We start from the raw sequence: 13,657 nt of genomic DNA, 5'->3' as shown, positions 1-13,657 counted from the left end.
AGATAGTTGTTTGACAGTAGGAAAATGAGATATATCCGTTAGTAGATTTTGGATAAACCAAGATCCTGGGTTAATAATATGTTACCAAAATGCATACGATCATTACTGTATATTATGGCATACATCATATAATGCACCTAATTCAAAAGGGTAATGCACAGAAACATGAATGTTTTGCTGAAATCAATACAATCCCTTCTTTTAAAATCAAAGGAACAATCAATACCTTGACTCTTCTTTGAAATCTCTTTAGAACATGTGGATTTCAATCTAGGAACTGTACACTCAGTCAATATCTTATCCATTATGTCCTATTACAAATAAAGTACAGCACAGACTTGACAACAAAAAAAAAGAAAACTGCACTCCATGAATCTGAAATGCTACTATCCGAAACAAGTGTAAGTTTGTAAAAGGGAATCGGTCCTCAAAATGCATGTTTCTTAATTGCAAAGCTATCCTGCTAAACTATTATCCGGTTTCCCCAAAACTTATATCTTATGTGAAGAGAATATACTTAGGAGCAGGCACCACTGATTTCTGAAAGAAGATTGTTAATTACAAATTTGAATGTGTGACAGAAATGTGGATGGGCAAGATACAGTGGATGTAGCACTATGGACTTGCAAACATTATCCTATTGTAGAATTGGAGAATATTAAGAGGCATTGAATTAAAAACAGGCTAGAAAATTGAAACTAACTAAGAGAGAGGAGATAAGAACAACTTCCATGTACATGTTATTCCCTACATTAAGCTGTAGCCTTAGTGAACTAATAAGCTTTTATTATCCATTTCCATTAAGGGCTGTTTTGAATTTCTAGCTTAATTGGATTTCTGTTCCCTTTGAAAAGGTTAGTTAATTTTTGCTAGTTTCCTATTTTAGCATGAGTACAATGTGATGAAATACTCCAGAACGTAAAGAAGTATAAATTAATTAAAAACAGGCACATTTTTATGCTAACTTGAAACTTGACTTTGAAAGCTTTTTCTCAATGATTCAAGGTTTATAAGGATTTTATATTATAGAAAAATTATTCCTAGTTTTTAAAGTTCATGTTGTATTTATCAAGATGTTAATTAGATGCTAGCACTAGGAAATGGAACACATTATTGTTTCAGACTCCCATTGCTTAAATTGAACAGTTCTAAGTCAAGAATAATACAAGTCCCCACACAGTAATGTTTCCTTTGTCTTAAATTGTGAAGAGCCAACTGTGAAGAAATACCCAATATGTTTCCTTTCCTATTAGCATACCAATATCTCCTGTGGTTGCGTTAAATAAAATTATCAATTGAGGATAGTACCCTGTTGTGAGCAAATACACAATTGACACTACCCAATCTGGTTTACCTTACACAAAATAGACAGAGAAGGCTTGTATCCTATAAATCAGTACTAGATCCAAAATTTTCAAAAATGACCATTGCACTATCCACTGCCTGTTGCATTTTAGATTTCCATTTTCCACCATTTACTTTGATACTGACAGAGCAAAAATAATGGAAAATAATAAAAAAAGGACCCAATCACCAGGATTTTTAAATCTGTTGAATTGAGCTAATTTCACATTTGGATTCATTGTGTACTAGATCCATCAAAATATGCTGATTCCTGTAATAGATGATTCCACATTTCAAGAAAGCATAGAATCACAAAAATCACAGAATGTGGAAACAGGCCCTTCAGCCCAACAAATTCACACTGATCCTCCAAAGAATATCCCATTCAAACACATTTTCCTGCATTTACCCCTGACTAATGCACCTAATGTACACATCCCTGAATACTATGGACAATTTAGTATGACTAATTCACCTAACCTGCACATCTTTAATAGTGTGAGGAAACCAGAACACCCGGAGAAAACCCACGCAGACATGGGGAGAACGTGCAAACACCACACTGACAGTTGACTGAGGCTGGAATTGAACCTGGGCCCCTGGCACTGCGAGGCAGCAGTGCTAACCACTGAGCTACCTTGTCCATTAGAAGAGTAATGCTCTCAATAAAATCACCAAGAAAAGAATTTGATATGAACATCTTCATGGTTAACAGTGATTTCCTGCTTATGCTATTGAAAATGTCATTTGAAAGGTTTTTTTTGTGCACTGAGACAAATCCACATCATGTATGCTTTGTCTCTTATGGGCAATATCATTAATGAAGAGGAAGTCCAGATGTGTATGTGCTTTTAATTTTCAAACCAATGAAGTAACCTCAGAGTATGAAGCAAATGGTACGGTTTCTTCAACCAATGAGCTCATTAAGCTTGAGAAACATTCTCAAGGCACGGCTTGTGAATAAACTGAAGTTTAAAAATGTGTTGCTGGAAAAGCGCAGTAGGTCAGGCAGCAAAGGAGCAGGAGAATCGACGTTTCGGGCATAAGCCCTTCTTCAGGATTCCTGAAGAAGGGCTTATGCCCGAAACGTCGATTCTCCTGCTCCTTTGATGCTGCCTGACCTCTGTGCTTTTCCAGCAACACATTTTTAAGCTCTGATCTCCAGTCCTCACTTTCTCCTAGTTGAGTAAACTGAACCGCTTATTTTGTGTGCAGCAACTAGACTCATCTAAGTTATACATTTCCACTTTTATTTTAAACAGGGGATTGAGGCAATTTCCATGTGGCTAATGGGACAAAACATTTGATAGGGTCTCAAGGCAGAGATAATACATGGAAACTTGACAAAGTGAAATATAATAACCAATAAAAGTAGCATGGATCAACTTAGGAAACAGTGAATTGCAAAGGGAAGATGTCATACTAAATTGGAATGACAGATATTGCTAGACAGTGTGATCCATCTTACTTTCTGGAATGTTAACTTTCAGTGTGACAATTTAAGAAGATACAACATTATATTATGCTGCTTATTTACACACGAGCAAGAATGTGTACATCCTGGCATTTGGGATAAAATCAATGATGAAATCTCAATGCCCTGAAACCTTAGACTAACGGGAAAATGGCCTTCATTAATTCACTTGTCAATGATTACAAACTGATAAAAATATACCTTGAAAATTCAACCAAAACAACCTGAAAGGTTTGTAAGGCTGTTATTTTAAAGGCCACACTAACAGAAATTGTACAAGTGTTATGAGTTAAATATCATTTTCAAACCATGACAATTTTTACCTTAACAAATCATTACCATACATAATATATTAGAAAGCTCATCAATCATTTTTATGTGGTTTGCTGTGGATGGGGGATGGTGAGGAGGAGTTTTAAGCCCCCTTTACAACACATATGCAAAGAGGCAGGGAGGGGGATACTGGGCATGAAGAGATTGGATCATAAGAACAGCAATACACTCAAACATGTTCTGTCATTCATTAGCTCGGTATCTTAACGTAAATCTACCCACCTTTGTTCTCTAACCCTTAACAGCAAAATTCCATCAATCTTACTTTTGACATTCTCAATCAACCAAGCCTCATCAGTTCCAGATCTACACTATTTTTACATGATCTTGACATCACTCCTGAGCAACCCAGTTTGAGTTTTTAAGGTTATTCTCCCCCACTTATTGTGGTCTCTACGAGCAGGGAAAATAATATGCTCTACTCCACTTGCCAAATCCTTAAACCATCTTAAACTCTTCAATTAGATCATCTCTTAATCTTCAATATTGAAGGAGTACAAGCCTAAATTACAAATACTGGCCTTGTATTTAATCCTTTTTTAAAATTCTGTATCAGACTGGTTAATCTGTTCTGTATCCCTTCCCTGGTGTGCCCTGCACTGAATGCAATCCTCCCATTCAATCCTCCAGAATATAACCAGGATTTTATACAAGGTAAAAAAACAATGACTGCAGATGCTGAAAATCAAATACTGGATTAGTGGTGCTGGAAGAGCACAGCAGTTCAGGCAGCATCCAACGAGCAGCGAAATCAACGTTTCGGGCAAAAGCCCTTCATCAGGAATAAAGATGAAGGGCTTTTGCCCGAAACGTTGATTTCGCTGCTCGTTGGATGCTGCCTGAACTGCTGTGCTCTTCCAGCACCACTAATCCAGGATTTTATACAGTTGTGTCTTAACTTTGTATTTCTTGCCCCCTCAAGATAAAGGTTAATGTTCATTCAACTTCATAATTAAATTTCATTCTCTATCGGTTTAGTTGTTGTTGATGATATCCATACAGGAGCTTTATATTTCTTGGCTTGTTCACAGTTCCTAGTATATTGTTTACAAAAGAAAGATTGATCATTCTTCAGGCCAAATGGATGATCTCTCCGTTCCCAACACTGACTTCAATCTGCCAGTTTTACTCAGTCACTTAATCTGTAAATGCCCCTTTGCAACTTTGTTTCAATCTACACCATTCATTGTGCTACCCAGCAGTGGCACCAGCAAACTTGGATAGAGACTATTTTTTTCAATAATCCATTGATAAATATACTAAAAAACCTCAGGCCCAGTGCAGATTCCTGAGACATCATTAATTATACCCTGCCAATTGAGAAACACACCTATTATTCTAACCACATTTTTTAAAAAATTATTCATTCACAGAATGAGGGCATCGCTGTCGAGGCCAGCATTTATTGCCCATTCCTGATTGGCCAGAGGGCAGTTGACAGTCAATCACATTACTGTGGATCTGGAATCACATGCAGGCAAGATCAGGTAAGAATAGTAGTTTCCTTCCCTAAAGGACATTAATGAACCAGATGGGTTTTTACAACTATTGACAATGGATTTGTGGTCATCATTAGACTTTTTTTTTAAATTCAGATTTTTTTAAATTGAATTACCATCTGCCATGGTGGAATTTGAACCCTGCTTCCCAGAACATGATCTGGGTCTCTGGATTAACAGTCCAGTGGTGATACCACTACGTCATTGCCAACCCTGAATGCTATGGTAATACAAAAAATTATGGATACCGAACATGTGAAATAATAACATTGTTCAGATGAAGAGAGTCACTGGACTTGAAACATTAACTATTTTCTTCATGTACAAGCTGCCCTTTCTGCTCCATTTCTTCAGCAATTTCTGTTCTGGGATTGAGGAGAAACATGATATTTGCGAGTAGCTAGGTATGTGGGGTAACATATGTTTTGGGGTTATCCCATGTAGATTTTGATGAAGTGATGCACAAGAATTGGTGTGAGTGGCAGGATGATGATACTGCTACATTGTGTGGATTTAAGGAAGGGCCACTGGTTTTTGTATTGCAAGAGGGGAGTTGTTTTGGAAGAAATACATAGAGGGGTGCTGGAGGGAGGGGTCACTGTATGTGCGTGTAGGGGTGGAAGGAGGAAATGGATGGCTTTGGTGGGCTAGGGGTGTGGGGTTAAATATAGTGAGGGTGGAGGGGGATGGGAGTGAGAAGGCGGAGGGTGAATGAGAGAATGGAGGGGGCAATGTGTGGGCAGAGAGTGTGGGGTAATGAGAGGGATGGGGAACGCAAAGGTGGAGGGGAATGAGAGAATGCAGGGGAATGTGGAGGGTGATGGGGAACATGAGGGTTGGGGGAGCTGGGGGGAAAATGAGAGGGGGGAATGGAGGGAAGGCAGAGGGGGTTTGGGGGAATGTAGGGTTGAGGGAATGGGGGTAACGCGAGGGTGGTGGCAATTGGGGGAACACAAGGGTGGGGGGAAATGTGGAAGGGTAATGCAGGGTGAAGGGGGATGGCGGAACACGAGGGCAGGGGTGGGGATGGCGGAACATGAGGGTTGGGGTAAGTGTGGAGCAGGGGATGGGGGAATGAGAAAGTGGGGTGGATGGGGGGGGAAAATGTGAGGGTGGAGGAGGGAGTTGGGTGGATAGCGAGCTTGGGAGGGTGATGCGAGGTTGTGGGGGGAAATGGGGGAAACTGAGGGTGGGAGGGGGAATGTGAGCATAGATGGGGTGAACGTCAGGGTGAGGGAGGATGGGGGGGTGAGAGGGTCAATTGGGATATGCAAGGTGGGGGGAAATTGAGCGAGGCTGGAGGCTGGGGAACACAAGGATGGAAGGGAATGTACGGTTGGAGGGGGGTTGGGGGAACGAGAGATTGGAGAGAAGAAGGGGAGAATGAGAGGGTGGAGGGCAGGATGGGGGGGGGATGTGGGGAATGCAAAGGCAAATGTGGGGAACACGAGGGCACAGGGGCTGTTGCGAGGATAGTGGGGGGAACACAAGGGTGGAGAGGGGAATTGGGAAACGTGAGGGCGGAGGTGGTAACACTGAGAACGCAAGGGCAGGGGGTGGACATGGAGGAATGTGAGGGTGGTGGGGGGCACAAGCAAACACAAGGGTGGACAGGGGCAACGGGGAGAATGTAAGGGTGTAGGGGTAGGTTTAGGTTTAGGGTTAGGGTTCAGGAGATGTGGGTGTGAGCGCCAGGGAGGAGTGTGTTTGGGGGAAATCGTCGCAGAGAAGGGGATGTGGGGGTGGAGGGGGTAGGTATGAAATAGGAGGGTGAAGTTGGTGAGGAGTGTAATGTGGGGGTGGTATTGGTGTGGGGGCAATACAGGGGCATGGAGTCAGATGAGAAAATGTGGGGTTGGAGTCGATGGAGGCTTAATTTGGGGGCGAGTCAGTGGGGTTAATGTGGGGGTGGAGTGGGTAATGTGGGGGTGGAGTCATTGAGGGGGGAATGTGGGGGGGTGGAAATAAGGGAAGCAATGTGAGGTTACAGGTTTGTGAGGAAAGTTTGGGGGTAGAGCAATGAAAAATGTTGTGGTGGGGGCAGATATGTGTGGGGGGGTAGCCGGGATGGTGTGTGTGCTTGGGGAGGGGGGGGGGGTGATCTCTCCCCGGAGTCGGGGGCAAAGGGGTAACCAGGGTGATGTGTGTATGCGTGTGTGTTTGGGGAGGGGGGGGTGATCTATCCCCGGGGTGGGTGGGGGTTCGGTGATATGCTGCTGTCGCCTGGCGGCTGTGTCTCTGCAGCGTGCTCAATGCGGCTCAGGGTTGGTACCCAGTGCAGGATGTGACTGGATCCCGGGCTGGGGGCTGGGGGCTGGGGGCTGGGGGCAGCCTCCCCCCTCCCCACCCTCCCGGGGTTTGCAGGAATCGGAGCGGGCTGAGGTAGAGAGAGGGGGGTCGTACCGGATTTGGGGTAGGTGACGATCCAGATGTCGCTCTGCCTGACCGGGAAGTTGGCGATCTCCTCCATCTTCCCCCTGCAGAAGGGAGGGAGCCGCACTCCATTGTACTCGAAGTATTTACTGTCGAACTCTCCCGGGGTGCCGGGGGTCTCTGCCTCACTCTCTGCCATCCTCCCCGGGGCAGGTGGAAGGGACACGGCCTCAGCACACAGCCGCTCTCCTTCGCTCCGGTTCCGGCTTGTTCTCCAGCCCCCGAGCCCCGCAGCGGCTGCAGCCTCCTCCCCGTGTGAGCAGCTTTTAAAGGCGCAGGCACCAGCTCTCAGTGCGCCGACAATTAAAACCCCCCACACACTGCTCACTCACACTCCGGCTCACCAACACCTCCCTCAACACTGCTCAACAAAACAAAACAAAAAAGCCCTGAACTTAAAATGCAGCAACTACACCGACCTTTCTAATACCAAGGTAAAAACAATGACTGCAGATGCTGGAAACCAGATTCTGGATTAGTGCTGCTGGGATGCTGCCTGAACTTTCTCATACCAAGCCAGTCAACCACATTCGGAGGTCAGGGTCACCGGACCCGAAATGTTAACTCTATTTCTCTCCACAGATGCCGCCTGTTTTTGTTCCAGTCTGCTCCTTCTGAGGTTTAGATTTTGTAAAAAAAAACATTGTTGCAGACAAGATGTAGCATAGTACTGGGATCCGTGTGTTCACTGGTTCACATTGACTGGGAACTTGTGAAATCATGCAACACGATGCAAGTCCATTCAGCCCATTCTGCCTATACTGGCTCATTGAGAGGGCTACTCAGTTGGTTCCAATCCCCTGGTTTTTCTCATGCCCAGTAGTTTTTTTTAAAAATCAATCATTAAGTTCCCTTTCGAAAGTCGCTATTGCATCTGATTTCAGACAACGCATTCTCCACCAAGTCAACCCACTCCTGGCCCCTCTGCTTCTTCTGTGAACTATCCTAAATCTGTTCTTTTGAGGTTTTTTGTGATATTTCCCTATTAATTCCAGCAAGATCAGTCATCATTTTCATCAACTCTATCAAATCTTCATTTAAGCTCCCTGCTTTTAAAAGAACACCAGCTTCTTCATTCTCTTCACAGATCCTGAATTCTATCTTGTCTGTTATCCTTCTAATGCACCCTCCTGGAGGGACTGACATCCTTCCACACATGAGATGCCCAGAATTGAATGCAACGCTCCAGCTAAGGCCCAATCAGTGATTTATAAAGGTTTAAAATAACACTATGATTTATACTTAGCAAACCTTCTCAACTTGATTTGATCTGATTTATTATTGTCATGTGCACGAGATACAGTGAAAAGTATTGTTTTGCATGCTAAGACAAGTCATACCTTACATAAGGTAATAGAACAGAATGCAGAATATAGTGTTATAGCTACAGAGAAGATGCAGAGAATGATGAACTCTAATACATGAGAAGTCCATTCATAAGTCTGATGACAGCAGGGAAGAAGCTGTTCTTAAATTTGTTGGCACATGTTTCAAACTTTTGTATTCTTCTGCCCGATGGAAGACAGTGGAAGACAGTATAACCAGGGTGGGAGGGGTCTTTGATTATGTCTATCAGCTTCAAAGATTTATTTCAATACACAGGCCTCTCTGGTTCTGTAACCTCTATCTAATTCTCTATTTAGTGTGTATTAAATTTAATCTACCAATTTTCTGTGCATTTCACTAGTCCATCAATGTTCCCCTCAAGTCTACTACAATTTTTCTGATGTTTATTTCAGGCCTAAATTACATATAATCTCCATTGTAATTCTGACTTGTATGCTAATCTGGGTCTTTTTTTATTTATTCAAAAGGTGTGGGCATTGCTGGCTGAGCTCATATTTATTGTCTAGTTGCCCTTCAGAAGGTGGTGGTGAGCTGCTTTCTTGAAACACTGCAGTATATTTGATGCAGGTAGACCCACAATATTAGATATATCAAATATCAAAAATAACTGTTTCAAAAAGGGAGTTGTCCTATTGCTGAGCTGTCAGAACCCCAAATGTATAATTCCCTCAAACGTGAATAACTGCTCATTAATGAATTGTATGAGGGAAGTGAATGTACTATCATCAAGTTTATCAATTGCACAAAAATAGTTAGGAAGGCAAGTAACGAGGGTGACAAAATGAGGCTACAAAGGCATGCAGACAGATTAAGTGTATGGAGAAAACTTGACAAATAGAATATGATGTAGGAAAATGTGAGATTAGATTAGATTACTTTACAGTGTGGAAACAGGCCCTTCGGCCCAACAAGTCCACACCAACCCACAACCCTACATTTACCCCTTACCTAACATTACGGACAATTCACCTGACCTGCACATCTTTGGACTGTGGGAGGAAACCCACGCAGACTTGGGGAGAATGTGCAAACTCCACACAGTCAGTCACCTGAGGCAGGAATTGAACCCAAGCCTCAGGTGCTGTGAGGCAGCAGTGCTAACCACTGTGCCACCGTGCCATGAGGTTATGCCTTTTGTCAAGAAGAGCAGCAAAGCTGAATCTTCTTTAAATGGAGAAAGACTGCAGTAAATTGCCATGCAGAGGGATGTACAGATCCTCATGCATGGTTCACAAAAATGGTAAACATTCATTTTTAGCAGGTAACGGGAAAGGCAAACTGAAAGTTGGCCTTTATTTCAAAAGGAATTGTCAAAGATTGTGCCATTTTATGTTTTGTCCTTGTGGACTGAAATGAGAAATAACTGTTTCAAAATTGTTTTTAAAGGATTGTTGTATGTTTTGAAAAGCAATTAACCTAATGCTCATGGCAAGCATCATTTGCACAACTGCTTGAACAAGACTAGGTTGCAGACAAACTGGAGTTGAAAGGGTTCTATATTCAAATGAAGCTTTGCTTTGCAACAGGAATTTGATTGTTCTATGGATTAGTGACCAGTTATTGATTACAAAGGCCTTTTTGTCTGCCAGAAAGAAGTATTCAGATCTCCACCAGCTCAGGAGCTTGACTGCAAGAGGCACAGGGTGGCTGCTTCATGTCTAAAAGATCTCTAATTAATCTATTAAAAGTCCCAGTTTACAGCAGCTGCTAAATAGGCTTAAAGTGGGTTGTATTGCAGACCATAAGACATAGGAGTGGAAACAAGGCCATTGAATCCACTCCGCCATTTAATTATGGCTGATGGGCATTTCACCTCCATTTATCCAGATTGCACTTAATTCATTGCAAGATCAAGCATTTATCAACCTCAGCCTTGAAAACTCTCTGGCTGAAGAAATGTCTCCTTACTTCCATTCTAGATTGACCCCCTCTAATTCTAAGGCTGTGCCCATGGTCCTAGTCTCCCCACCTAACAGAAACAACTTTCCAGCGTGCACTCTTTCTAAGCCATGCATTATCTTGTAAGTTTCTATTAGATCTCCCCTCAACCTTCTAAACTCTAATGAATACAATCCCAGGATCCTCAGCTGTTCATTGTATGTTAGGCCTACCATTCCAGGGATCATCCATGTGAGTCTCCGCTGGACACGGTCCAGTGCCAGTACATCCGTCCTGAGGTGTGGGGTCCAAAATTGGACACAGTATTCTAAATGGTGCCTAACTAGCATTTTATAAAGTCTCAGAAGCACTTCACTGCTTTTATATTCCAACCCTCTTGAGATAAATGACAACATTACATTTGCTTTCTTAATCACGGACTCAACTTGCAAGTCAACCTTTAGAGAATCCTGGACTAGCACTCCCAGATCCCTTTGTACTTGGGCTTTATGAATTTTCTCACTGCTTCTATTTTCCAAAGTGCAAGACCTCACATTTGCTCACGTTGAATTTCATCAGCCATTTCCTGGACCACTCTCCGAAACTGCCTAAATCTTTCTGCAGCCTCCCCACCTCCTCAGTACTACCTGCCTGTCCACCTAATTTTGTATCATTGGCAAATTTCACCAGAATGCTTCCAGTCCCTTCATCCAGATCATTAATATATAAAGTGAACAGCTGTGGCCCCAACACTGAACCCTGTGGGACACCACTTGTCACTAGCTGCCATTCCAAAAAAGAACCTTTTATCCCAACTCTCTGCTTTCTGTCAGACAGCCAATCCTCAATTTATGCCAGTAGCTCACCTCGAACACCATGGGCCCTCACTTACTCAGCAACCTCCCATGAGGCACCTTATCAAAGGCCTTTTGGAAGTCTAGATAGATAATATCCACTGGGTTTCTTTGGTCTAACCTACTTGTTACCTCTTCAAAGAATTCTAACAGGTTTGTCAGGCATGACCTCCCTTCACTAAATCCATGCTAACTTGTTCTAATCTGACCCTGCACTTCTAAGAAATTGGAAATCTCATCCTTAACGATGAACCTCCGCAACCATGTCTCTGTGATGCCTACCACATCATAATCATTCACAATGATTTGTGCTGTTAAGTCATCTACTTTGTTACCAATACTACGAGTATTCAGGTAAAATGCCTTAATGCTAATTTTCTTATCCTCATGATTTCCAACATCTCTACTAATATATCCTAAATTATCCTTCCTTTTTGCTTCATTTCTAGTCTGCCTTGAACTTAAACCCTGCATACATGCTAACCTGCTGCTTATCTTTCTACTTGACTCCATACTCCCTGTTGCTTTCCCTTTCCCTTCCTCTCGATCACAAGTTTAAAGTCCTAGTGACCACCTTATTTATCCTTTTCACTAGAACACTGGTTCCAGATCGGTTCAGGTGAAGACTGTCCCATCGGTACAGATCCCTGGTTCCAAAACTGTCCCATGAAATGTCCCATGAAAAGAAATCCCTCCTTCCCACACCAATCTCTTCACTGCATGTTTACTCCCCTAATTTTCTTATCCCTGTGCTAATTAGCATGTGGCTCAGGCAGTAATCCAGAGATTATGACCCTCGAGGACCTGTTCTTCAATTTCCTTGTTAGTACTTGATAATCCCCAAACAGGTCCTCTTTCCTAACCTTGCCTACATTGTTATTGCCAGAATTGTTAGAGAACAGAGAAAGAGCCAGCTCCTGAGCTGGTGGAGATCTGATCACTTCTATATATCATGTTCCCAGCCCCAAGCTGTTAAGTTAGTGAAAACTACATACATGGTTGTAGGCAGGCAAAAGACCTCTTGCAAACCAGTAGAAGCATTCAGAAAGGTAATATTGAGAAGAAAAGGAGAATCCTTCCACACTTTTTTTTATAATGTTTAACTTTTCTGCCAACTCTAGGAACAGCGAAGTTTCATTTCCAGCACACAAACATTAGTCATGACAGAATGGAATAAAAAACAGGGAGGTCTAAGACCGCACCAAGAATGTTTGAGCCCCTTATCTAAGGAAAGATATACTAGCATTGGAGGCCATCCAGAGATGATGCATTGGGTTGATCCTGAGTATGGAGGGAAATTCTTATGTGTTGAAGTTGAGTAGGTTGGGCATGTTTAGAAGAATGACAAATGGTCTTATTGAAACATGTAAGCACCTTAGAGAGCTTGACAGGACAGATACGGAGAGGTGATTTCCCATTGCAGGTGAGTCTAGGATGAGAGGGCATAATCTCAGAGTAAAAGGTTGCTCATGTAAGACAGAGATGAGGAATTTTTCTCCCAGAGAGTCTGGAATTCTTTATTGCAGAGTGCTATCAAGGTTCAGTTATTAAGAATATTGAAAACTGAGATAGACAGAGTTTTTAAAATTAAATCTGGCGCCGGATATGGTCAACTCCTTGCCAGCTCCTGCATCCAGATCTAAGTTTCCTATTTCCTACAATTGTTCTACACACTTTATACTTAATAGCATACTTTTAAAAATTACTAATAACTATGTTTTATCTAAACTTGCAGGTTTGAAGCTCCTCCAATAAGGTTTGCCTGTCACTGTGTTTTTGTTTTTGCTGCTGTTACCTATTATTTACTTATCTCTGCTACTTAACTCTGTGATCTGCCTGTATTGCTCGCAAGACAAAGCTTTTCACTGTGCCTCGGTACACGTGACAATAAATTCAATTCAATTCAGTTGTGAACATAGCCCAGACCATCACACAAACCTGCCTCTCATCCATTCACTTGATCTATAGTTCTCACAGCCTCAGGAAAGCAACCAACATAATCAAAGACCTCTCCACATCAGTTATACTCTCTTCCATCAAGCAGAAGATATAAAAGTTTGTACACATGTACTAACAGATTCAAGAACAGCTTCTCCCCACTGTTATCAGACTTTTAAATGGACCTCTTAAAGGTTAATGTTGATGCCTCTCTCTGCACCTTCTCAGCAGCTGTAACACTATATCTTGCATTCTGTTCTGTTATTCTGATGCACTTGTTTCGTACAATCTGCCTGTAAAGCACTAAAGACAACGCATTTCACCATATCTCAGCACATATGATAGTAATAAATGAAATCAAATCAATCCCAAATTGCTCTCAACAGGACTGAAATGTTACACTCTGAAACCAAGTTTTCTAACTGTAGTGTTGATCAAAATCCTCCAGTTATTTACCATCTTCTCAATTGGACATTGTCATATAAGCATACAATGCTAACCACTTCCAAAATGTGGATGCTACTACCATTATTTTCATGAGAAAAGAGTCTTGTCTT

At 42.2% G+C, this 13,657-nt stretch overlaps 1 protein-coding gene across 2 annotated transcripts in view; it reads right to left on the bottom strand.

The window, feature by feature from the left end:
• Positions 1 to 7,548, bottom strand: part of sult4a1 (sulfotransferase family 4A, member 1) — a 52,613-nt gene extending 45,065 nt beyond the window's left edge. The window contains exon 1 of one of the 2 annotated variants that reach the window (XR_011953447.1): positions 7,054 to 7,548. Coding sequence is in view for 1 of the 2 variants with exons in the window: in XM_072552382.1 (XP_072408483.1) it covers positions 7,054 to 7,222 (169 nt within the window). In the remaining variant the exon portion in view is untranslated. The remainder of the gene's footprint in view (positions 1 to 7,053) is intronic. The other variant, XM_072552382.1, reaches the window with a different exon arrangement.
• Positions 7,549 to 13,657: the final 6,109 nt, after the last annotated feature.

Source organism: Chiloscyllium punctatum, chromosome 32 (genome assembly GCF_047496795.1).
Source record: "Chiloscyllium punctatum isolate Juve2018m chromosome 32, sChiPun1.3, whole genome shotgun sequence".
In the NCBI taxonomy this organism is placed as follows: domain Eukaryota; kingdom Metazoa; phylum Chordata; class Chondrichthyes; order Orectolobiformes; family Hemiscylliidae; genus Chiloscyllium; species Chiloscyllium punctatum.
Note: the sequence above shows the minus strand (reverse complement) of the source record. Positions and strands in the feature narration are given on the sequence as shown.